Consider the following 10,664-nt stretch of genomic DNA (forward strand, 5'->3'; position numbering starts at 1 on the left):
TCATCATTTTGACATTAATGCCGTGCTCCTCAGTTCTGCCTCATGTCAGCCAGCGTTTTTTTTTTTTTTTAGATTTGTTAAATGTTTAACTAGAGTTGAGCAATATGTGATAAATACCTGACTTACCGTCCACCCTCACAACATTGCACAGGCGGACACAGGCGGTGGCAGTACGAGGAGAAGACGGCTCAGGAAAGAATCCTGTTGGACGACATGTCTAGAAGTCAGCACATGAATGACAGGGCGTTAAAAAACAACAGAGACGTATGAAGATTTCACGTTCATGGTAGTACTGTACGAGCACCATTTAAGTCTTTGTGCGTGAGTATGTTTTGTATATTTTTCGGGTATATTTCGGTACATTTTCTTCATGTAATTGCTTTATCTTGATGTGTGTTAAATCTTGAACTGATTAAGTCTTTTACAAGAGATCTTGTCAATAGTGTGTCAACATAGTTAAAGGTGCACACTCTCACAGGTGGTGATAATAGCGCAGTGATTGCTTTCATTACTAGCGATGGGATTGCTGGAAGTTAATCTAGACTCTTTTAAGCATTTTGTTCAGTTGCGTATTTTCTGTCACTGCCAGGTTGAAAATGGAGTTTGCTTGTGGGTTTGTTTATGTGCCACCGTCACTGAGTCAGAGGGACGGCCGGAAATCCAACAACAACGTCATCAAGCGCTCAGGTGGGATTTCAATGAAGCAGAACTTACAGTACATTTAACAACTTACATTTCAATTTAATTGCATTTACATAAAAGACAAATGTCGCGTTTCTCTCTTCCTTTTTCCATTGCGCTCCATTGCACAGTGTCACAGATCAATAAGGCTTTGTTGAAGTTTAACAAAAGAAGGTATTTCAACTATCCATAACAAGAAGAGCAATTATGTTAGTCACCGATTCAAATAAGTTCTTTGATGAGTCACCGCTCTGAAGAAGTCTGTCAAACAGCTGCTGCGTCTGTCACCTGCTGGCATTCTCCGTTCTCTGGAGGACGTCAAAAGGGATTGTGGCAAATGTAGGGAGTCATTAAGGGAAGGATAAGTTGAGAGGAAGATTAAAGTTTCCAAGCACACACATTTGCTCTGAGTATCAAAGATTAATGATACATAACTGCGTGAAAGTATCCGTTGGTGGATTTTTCCTTTCATCAGAGCTTTCTAGGTGACTGGCTGGTTAAGTACCATTATGCAGTCTGTGACATACACATACCTGTTCTGTCAGTCTTAGAAGAGGTATTCCTTTCAGATACTTTGCTTCGCTCAGTAAAAGCCATCTGCCACCTGAGTCACCCTTTTTTCACAGCTCAAAGGTTATCTCTGTCATTTTGTCTGCACTTGTACTTCTCTTGCTAAAAAAGCTCAGATTAGCAGCATATGTGTATAAAGAATTTATTTTTTATTTTTTTGCTTTTCAGCCCTCCTTCCTCCTCTTAACCGGGTCCGACCTCGCAGTCCTCCTCCCCCTCCTCCTACCCTGAGCAATTCTACAAAAGCCACTACTTCAGAATCCGCCCTTTTTTCCGCCAACGTTTCCTCCAGGATTGAACAATTGGGAAAGACACTGGAAGCGAAGGTCACGAAGCCCACTCCCTTTTATGAAAATGCAGAATTTCACAATAAAGCTTCCAACGTCAGCATGACTCCTCAGCATACAACGACTCGGAAGAAGGGTAGGGGAGAATGTGACTGTAAAAAAAAAGGTTGACCATGTTTCTTCCAGTTAACACCTAACACGGTTAAATACGTTCACACCTGGAAGCTGCCCAGTACAACCACAGGCCGCTAATGGCCACTGAGCAGCTTCACTGTTTGGTTTTGATGAGGAACATCATCTTCTGCCTGCTTATAGAGCCCTGATGTTTCTAGCAGCTTCTACAACTAAATTTACTTGATTTCTGTTGTGAAATCCAAACAGAGAAATTTGAACTTGGCCAGAACTTTGTCCAAGAAGATTATGAGGTCAACAGCAGAACTTTAAGTTCTTTGGATCAAAAACACTTCAAGCTGATTGCCAAAGCCTATGGGTGGTTTTTGAGTTTATAGGGGGATTTAAGGACTACTAAATATGTTTTTTTAAAGTGGAATTGTATCATTTAAATAGTTCTGGCCTTATTTGTGCATGTTTACGATATCCTAAGTGATGAATTTTTATTGGGACATGGTGATATTTTAAATGGTCACGGTCAGTCATATTTTAAGAGTCACTTTAGGCTGAAGCAAGATCCAAGAACGTGCTGATACCAGACTGACAGATCTATGTTTATTCATGCTGCTTACATGGTGCGTACAGTTTGATACACAGAGCTGCTGCAGATACATTTAACTGTGTTTAAACTGGCATGAGTTTGAACCAATCTGCTGATTGAGAACAAATATCTTTATCTTTGTGGTGAACTACTCCTTTAATGATCTGTTTCTGTCTGTTTTACCCAGCTCTTCTTCCACCGCATATGAAATCTGCAGCAAGTGGCCAGCCTCCACCTGTCAATCAGCCACTCACTTCCCCCAGTAGTCAGATATTTACCTATGACCTCCCAAAAGAGGATCCAGATTTAAATGCACATCCATGGGACCTGAACTACTCCTACAATACACCGGAAGGCAGTGGGGATGAGGTGAAACTGCAACCTGACAGTGGCATCGTGCCAGCATCAGGTAAAAGACAACAGTGTTTGTCTTTTTTTTGCACTTTCTTGAATTTCACATTTCCAGCTAGTGTAAGTGTCTTCTGCTCTCATCCTATACTCCAGCCCCGGCCCTGCCCCCGAGGCCCTCATTCATGAAGTCACTGCCGGTGTACCTAGTGGTGCTACCCTTCTCCACTTCAACTCCTTCATGCTCTCAGAAATCTTCCTCAACCACACCAATTGCCAAATCGTCTGTTAGTGAAGGTAATCTTAAAAGTCACAGTCAGGTGTGTCACAAAACCAATGTGATGCACAGCGCTCACTTTGAATACTTGTGTTATTTCCACATTAGTGTCAGAAGATAAGGGACCTCTGCCGGGAAATCCTAATGTGGTCCTTGTCAGTTTAGGAAAATTAATCTCAGAGGGAAAAGGTCAGTAAACTTTTATCATCAGCCATCTACTTTGATTTACTGTTAGCATAGATAGCATTGTGTTGTTTTTTCTTTCAGAGCAAATCATACAAGGAGAGCCCACCTTCTGCTCAGAGTGTGGCTCTGTGCTGGACTCCTGCTATTACAATGTGGTAATTATACTTTTATTCTGATACTGGTACATACTGACAATATAAAAAGTATTTGCATAGAATTATACAACATGATTGAAGCAGTCAAGCGTGACTGTTATTCATCACGACATGATGAAACAGTGATTCCAAATACAGGCCTGTGGAATGGACTCTTTTCTTTTCCTGTGCCGTAGGTCAATAGGTGTTCCTTCTGTCGGCCCTGGGATTTGACCAGCCCTCCCAGTATAAAACAGCCCCCCTTAAGTGGTGACAAGGACAACCTCTTCGTGCTCAACCCTAATGAAAAGCCCCTCTCCACTTCTGATGCTCTGTTGCTCTTTTGCATCGACATATCAGGCTCCATGAGCATCACCTCGCAGGTACAACAACTTTCATGTCACTCTTCACACAATGAGGATGCGTATGAGAGCGGGCATTCAGAAATCTAACGCTTGATGTCTTTACTATTTCAAGGTCTCTGAGACAGAGTATACTATCCACAGATCTCGTCTAGAGGTGAGTTGTTGTTTTTGGTCCCCGATTTTCAAGCCTTGAACTAATGTCAACACAGCTTTTAAAAGGTCAGACCAAGGCCAAAGTCACATAGGTGTGTGGCAGATAAACCCTTCTGTGAAGTTAAGAATGGGACATTTGTTGCTTTGAATATGCAGTATCACAACAATAGCAGATGAGTAGCGATGCTATCAAGGAGCCAGTGGTGATAAAAATATCCAAACCAGTTTGTCCAGGAAGCCGTCCTGCAGAGCGTTCGGAGTCTGAGTGAACAAAAACCTGACACAAGAGTGGGGCTCATCACCTTCAACCATCAGGTACATGACTGCAGAGGCTTGATCTGCAAAGGCTCCCTGTGTTCAAAATAGTGGATGTATGTTTTCCCCCCACTTTAGTATTTTTTAAGGTAAATGAATACTGTTGCTTTGTCTTCACCTCTGTATCTCCAGGTGACGATGCACGGACATGAGAATTGCACATCAAGTTCCCTGAGCGGTGTTGAGTTAATTGACGTTGACTATCTGAAAGATGCAGCTGCCAGTTTCCCCTGTCCACCTCCAATTTCGCAGACCAAGGACTTCTTACAGGGACAAGTTATGGGGTACATAGCAAACTGCAATTAGTGTGCACTCAACTGTTTTGTCTTTTAGATGATTTCACCATATGGATTAGATTTTATGTGTTCATGTTTATGTATTCTGGCGGCTTTCTCTTCTGTTTGAAAGATTGTGTGCAAATGGAGCTACAGCTTTGGGTCCAGCAGCACTGTTTGCAATCGCAATGGCTTCCAGACAACCGGGCTCAAAGGTACGTTTGACTGTTAAGTCATACCAGATCCCGTCTACTTTATAATCTGCAGTAAATGGACATAGAATTTGTTTTATAGTGTTTGTGAGAGGTGTGTGAACCCCCCAAAATAAAAATAAATAGTTGCTGATGGGACTTCTTCAGAATTATTTGCTGTTCTAATGAGTAGCAGACAGAATAGCTGCAGGCAGGAAGCAAATGGAGAAAGAGGGCTATAATAATATGCAACAAAAATTCCCATCTGGAATCAACCACTTTAAGTATTTGCCTACCAGGGCATCACTCGTTACCAAGGTTCTAAAATGACCTAAACATAAATTTCCTGCATCTCAGGCATGAACTGAACAAAAATCTAATAAGTGGATACAAACGTGCATGTATGTCTTGTGGTGAGCAATACTTTTTCTGTTTTTCTAAACAATACTATCCTGATTTGTTATCCCTGCTTAATTTGAAGGTGATTATCTGTACAGATGGAAAGGCCAATGCCGAGTTGGGGAATCTAGAAGAGGAGGATGAGGACTCTCGCACCCTCCTCTCATCCACCATCTTCTACCAGGAGCTTGGGGAGTATGCTGCTAATCAGGGGTTGGTACATATCTTCAAACGGGGCTCAAAAATGGAAACATATTACATTGTACTGATAAACAGACTAATGAACAGCTTATGGACTTACAGATACTGTGACAGGCCTATATATACAATGGTATTTATAACAGTACTGGCTGGAGAAGTACTGCTGTTGCTGAGTTGAGCTACATTGATAAAAAAAAAAAAACTACTCCATCTACTTAAAAAAGTAAGACAACTTTTTTGCATCATTTTATCCTGAATTATCCTGAATTTTTCAACTCACTTTTGTGACAGTGAGCTTGTAAATCTAAGTTGACATCACCTGCAAAAGTAAATTGACTTCATTTCCAGAATTAACGTTGTACCAACAAAGACTACTCTTGTTGTGTACGGTAGATGGAGTATTTTTTTTTTTATCAGTGCATGGCCAACTTACAGCTAAAACCACTTGCTAACGGTGTTAGCTAACGGCTAACCGGTGTTAGCTCCGTAAGCTAACGTTACGTAGAGGATAAAACACATCTCTTCTTACTTTAAATTAGTCATTTGCAAACGTGAGCTTGAAATTAAATTTGAATCAAGTATTTTAAAATAACTTGCTAACATTAGTTTCACATAAAAAGTCTGTTGAAGCCACTTGCTCTTGTTAATTCCAAATGACATCAAGAATCTTCGGTTATTTTACTTATTTGTTTATACAACAACATAAAACCTAAATTACTGCTGTAATTAACCAACTATATCATAAGCATTAACTTTATTCTTACCTTAAAGTCCAGTCTCCTACTTTCTCCAATTTCTTCTTTTGTGGAGCTGGTTGGTTGGTGGCATTTACCCAGAATTCATTACATAAGGCCACAGTTGGAGCACAGTACACACAACGAGTGAATTGTAACTCGTTAATGAAAAACCATTCAAAACATAATATATTCATGTCAAGAGACCAATTTTTTTTTTTTTATTGTCGCTTACTTAAGTTAAATTTACATATTTTTAGATTGACTTTCGGTCAGTGTGGATGTGCTGTGATGAAGGTCATTCTCAAATATCCTTCCTTCATTAGCGTGACAGTGTCTGTGCTGTCCATCGAGGGAACAGACTGCCGGCTGGAAGAGCTAGGACGGCTGGCTGATCGTACAGGAGGGAAAGTAAGAGACAGTGTGAAGCTGTGTTGCATGTTTCAACATCTGACTCAGATTTTCCTGTGCCAGTTTATTTATTATGTATATAAGTCATCAAATGAAGCGTTTCTTGTGTTTGTGTAATCCCTCGGTCTCTAGGTAGTTATAGCCAGCCCCAACAGGTTGCACCCAGAGTTTGAACAGATCATTGAAAACAGGACCATAGCGACTCACTGCTCTGTGACGTTATTGCTGCCCAAAACACTGTAAGTTCAACAACAACAACACTTTCTTCATGGACTGGTCTCTAGAGATTCTTGGCATTAAGAGTAACGCCTACAACGCTGACTCATGCTCTGTGCTACAGGCAAATGAGAGGCGAGAGGAGCTCAGGACACCAAGCGACCAGAGACGTGGGGAACGTGGACCCAGAAACAGAGATCACCTTCCAGTTTGGGGCCAATGAACAGGACACAGAAGGTGAGGAAAAAAATGGTCGACGAGCTGGCAGTGGTGACTCGTCTGTTTTTTTAGTTGCACTAAATTTCTCAAGAATATCACAAGTGGTGCGTGCTGCCAGGTCTCGAGAACGTTGCCAGATGTGGTGATTTCTGTTGTTGCCAGCCAAGATAGCATGAGTCTCAATGTGAGACCCCAGCAGGAGAGACATTGTGAAGTGAGTCATTACATCTGAAAACAACAACTAGCAAAGGAAAAAAAAACTGCTAGACCACAGCAGAAACGACTTCTAAGTAAGAAATACGTCCATCTGGATACATGTCACACACTACTGGGTATTTGGAAGACAAGATGATGCTTCACAAACTGCCAAGAAATAAAGAGATATTATTCTCTGTTCTACTCTGTCAGTGAGAAATGACTTTCATTAAAGCAAGGACGGACAATTTGGTTGAAATAACTCAACAGCTATTGGCTTAGTGGTGGCTCTTACTGGATAATAGATAAGGATTCAGCCTTCTTGCAGTGCAGGGGTATGGTTTGTGCAGAGCAGGATGTGCCTTATATTCTGTATATTACCCTGTACTAAAACATGCTGATAAAATACCAAAGCTTCCTGTAGTTGGTCAACCTGTACTGCCAAGTTCAACCTGAACTTGGGATCATGAATTCTTGCCTGAGGAGAGCAGGCATCAGGTGAAGCTCATCTGAGCTAGTCTAACTCCACATAAGACCTGTTTTTACTCATTTGACCACAGCAGTATTTAATTGCTGACTGTTTTTCACTGTTTTTTTTTTTTTTTTTTATAGTGCCAGCCCCAGCTTCTGGCAGCTCCGTTGCCATCCAGCTGCAGATCAGATACAGGAAGAGGAACGGGCAGATGATGCTCAGAGTAATAACCACAAACCGAGACATTACCGACGACAGGTGACAATGAAGCTTCCATAATCAGGATCTTCATTAACTGTTTTGAATTTTCCCTCGTGCACACCGTTGTTACATTCGAATATTGGCATGCCTGTGGCCACTCATCGGCTTAAACAAGACACTATCTTCTGACATCTTTAATCAGCGAGGCGTTCTCACCCTCAAGACAACAGCTGATAAGATGTATTATTTCACATCAATCTCAATGAACCTTTAGGCGAAGTGTTTTTTAAAATCCAAGGAGACCGAGACACTGTTGCCGAGATACCGGAACGTCCATTCAGAAATGGTCGTGAATCGGGAATCCATCCTAACATTTGGTTACCCAGCAAATAAACCTCTCATCCCAGGCCGCCTGTTTCGTATGCTGAAAGAAGGTCACGTAATTTACAAAAACTAAGTGGCTCCTGTGTGTGCGTGTGTGCGGAGTACCATAATGGCAAGGCTGATGCTGCAAATGTTGAGAAGCACTCTCGTGATAACAGCGCGGTTCTCCTTCTCAGCTCGGCGGCCCTGTCCTCTCTGTCCGTGGCCATCATTCAGCTCAACTCGTCACAGGCCAGCGCCGCTCTGGCTGTCAGAGGCCGCTTCCTCGACGCCAGAACCGAGGCAGAGCAGCAGAGGAAGCTCATTGAGAGAGTGTTGTGAGTAACAGCACAGACCTCGGAGTACAACACAGACAAAAGACAAGAAGAGTGACACTAAAATAAGAAGGAATTAACAAAAGACGATGCATCAAATGCTGTTAAGAAAAGTAGCAATTCAGATGATGATTTGATTGCGTTGGCTTTTAAGTCAGTCTTTATAAGAAGGAAGTCTGTAAAAAATGACACACACAGCTTCTCACGGATTTCTCAGATTTTACTATTTCCTTATTGAAAATTATATTTGAGATTTAGTTTTTTATTTCTTGGGATCTTCTTAATATCATCCGCAAATTACAAGTGTCTGGCTCTGTTTGCAGAGAGCATAACTGCAGCACAGAGGACGAGCAGATATATCAAGAATGGATTAAAACCATGGAACCCGTCTACAACAACATACATAACTTCACAAGGGTGGGTTTTCACAGTGCTTTATTAGATTCAGTGCCTTTTATTAGAATCACCGCACTTAATACTTCTTTTTTTTTCCCTCCAGAGAAAATCTGTAATTTCTGACTCGCAGGTAATTCATGCTCTTCTTAAACGATCCTGCTTATTACTGGGAGACTAACTACCCATTTTTGACAACTTCCCCCCCCCCCACCAGTCTTTAACAGACGCCGGTGCAGCGCTGCTCTACACCATGAAGCACAGCAACAGGATGTCCATCTCACTGAAGGATAAACAGCGGCTCTAGCCAAGTGTTTCCCCCTTTTAGCTCGCTGCAAGCAACTCGAGTCATGAGTGGCAAGGCTGGATATGGCAGAATCCGGCTGAGTGAATGTACCTTTCAAATATTTCACAGTGTAAAATAAGTATATCGCAGTTTAACACAAATCAGACTTCTTTTTATTATTTCTAAGCGTTACACTTGAAAACTGCTGAGAGCAAACAGAGTTAATAAGGGTTTGTATTTGACACTGCAGTTTGGGTTATTGCATCGGCCAACACCTGTAGAAAGAGCCTGACTCAGAAACACCATCACACAGCTAACACCCAAACTTTTTGGTGTCAGCAGAGCAAGACTCACGATTTACAAAGCCATAGTACACATCCAGATATAGGTAGAACGTTACCTCAGAGTTAAGTTTATATAAATACATGTATATACTTTATTACATAGTTAACTTGTAAGAGGAAATGTAACCACACAAGGGCAGTGAAGCAATTTTGCAAACTTCATTGACAAAGAATATGCACTGAATGTTTTTTTTTTCATGCAAATGTGCATGAATGTTGGAAAGAAAAAAAAGTGTAAATACTTAAAATCTTCAAAGGTAGTGAAAAATGGAGTAAATACAAAATAGGACTGAGCACACAATAACCATGCCGGAGATGGAGGCCAAAGCATAGACAGACATGCGTTTCTCCGGGGCGCCGCGCAAAACACAAACATACAACTCGGAGCACATGTTCGTGAAGCATTTGTGCGAGTCGTCGCTCAGCGCCGGCAGGTTCCATGAAAGCAGGACAAACACAAACCAGGCTTCGGTCAGAATACGCAAAGTAATGCTGAGCAGGTAGAAGCACAGGGTGCCTCTGTCTTTGTGGAGGTCTATGACTATCTGGACTTTAGTGTCCGCGGCCTTCTGCTCCACATCCGCATTCACCTGGGTTTTCCTTTTCTGGGCGACCGACCGGAGGTGGGAGATGAACATCTCCATGAGCAGGACGGACATGACAACCAGGACAAAGATGAAGTTCCAGGCCACCACCATGGGCTTGTCGAAGCGTCTATTGAAACAGTCTTTGGTGCAGATGTTGTCCCTGGTGCCGTTGCAGATGAAGTCAGCATCCATTTTGTTGAAGGGCAGCTCAGCGAGGAAGAGGATCACAAGGCGGATGCACAGGGTGCCAAACCACAGGGAGCGGCACTTGTAGTTAGTGGTTGCATCTACTGCCGTCCTCACAATGGGGATGAGGCCTGTTACCAAGGCTGCCATTGTCACTTTGAAGATTAATGTAACTGTGAGACCACTGGAACGAAGCAGAACACTCCTGTTAACTTGTAACCACATATTTATGAATGATTGTTTCTGTCATTATTGTTAAAAATGTGTTCAGGTGCGAGATATCAGTGAAGCTGAGACTAAAGTGATTAATGTAAACGTCATTAAAAATGTCTCTTACTGCGGTATTTGTCTTTGCTTGTAAGGATGTATGACGGCATTAAGCATAAAAACTGAACACTTAAGCATTCAAAATGTCACAGCTCAATATATCGCGCAGAGCTCTGTCGAATATAAATGTATTTCAAGGTAAAACGGTCATTAAATGGAGTGCAGCACATACGAGAGCTTACCTTTAAGAGTTGCAGCCTCCTAATGGAGTACAGTCACGCTCACTTTGCATCCAGTCTTTTATAGGTTAAGAAATGTCGCTGTCATCAATATACGTGTTACAGTTTCTCACCAAATTTAG

General features: G+C 41.9%; 2 protein-coding genes across 4 annotated transcripts; one reads left to right on the top strand and one right to left on the bottom strand.

The window, feature by feature from the left end:
• The first annotated feature begins 132 nt into the window (after positions 1-132).
• LOC125022690 (circularly permutated Ras protein 1-like) lies at positions 133-9,000 on the top strand. Of its 3 annotated transcripts, none has more exons than XM_047609563.1 (21): positions 133-321; positions 590-687; positions 1,420-1,674; positions 2,438-2,659; positions 2,755-2,895; positions 2,984-3,064; positions 3,143-3,216; positions 3,393-3,578; positions 3,673-3,714; positions 3,939-4,028; positions 4,161-4,312; positions 4,437-4,518; positions 4,976-5,106; positions 6,155-6,239; positions 6,372-6,478; positions 6,580-6,692; positions 7,482-7,599; positions 8,103-8,243; positions 8,564-8,657; positions 8,740-8,766; positions 8,851-9,000. In XM_047609563.1, exons 1-21 carry the CDS (start codon positions 284-286, stop codon positions 8,938-8,940), a joined length of 2,367 nt encoding a protein of 788 aa, XP_047465519.1. In that variant the 5' UTR covers positions 133-283; the 3' UTR covers positions 8,941-9,000. The 3 variants fall into 3 exon arrangements, with proteins under 3 accessions (XP_047465519.1, XP_047465520.1, XP_047465521.1); XM_047609564.1 differs by having other exon boundaries at positions 4,976-5,088; XM_047609565.1 differs by having other exon boundaries at positions 155-317.
• A 514-nt stretch (positions 9,001-9,514) lies between these two features.
• gjz1 (gap junction protein zeta 1) lies at positions 9,515-10,515 on the bottom strand. Its single transcript, XM_047609567.1, has one exon. It carries the CDS (start codon positions 10,259-10,261, stop codon positions 9,515-9,517), a length of 747 nt encoding a protein of 248 aa, XP_047465523.1. The 5' UTR covers positions 10,262-10,515.
• Positions 10,516-10,664: the final 149 nt, after the last annotated feature.

The sequence above is a fragment of the Mugil cephalus genome, chromosome 16 (genome assembly GCF_022458985.1).
Source record: "Mugil cephalus isolate CIBA_MC_2020 chromosome 16, CIBA_Mcephalus_1.1, whole genome shotgun sequence".
Classification (NCBI taxonomy): domain Eukaryota; kingdom Metazoa; phylum Chordata; class Actinopteri; order Mugiliformes; family Mugilidae; genus Mugil; species Mugil cephalus.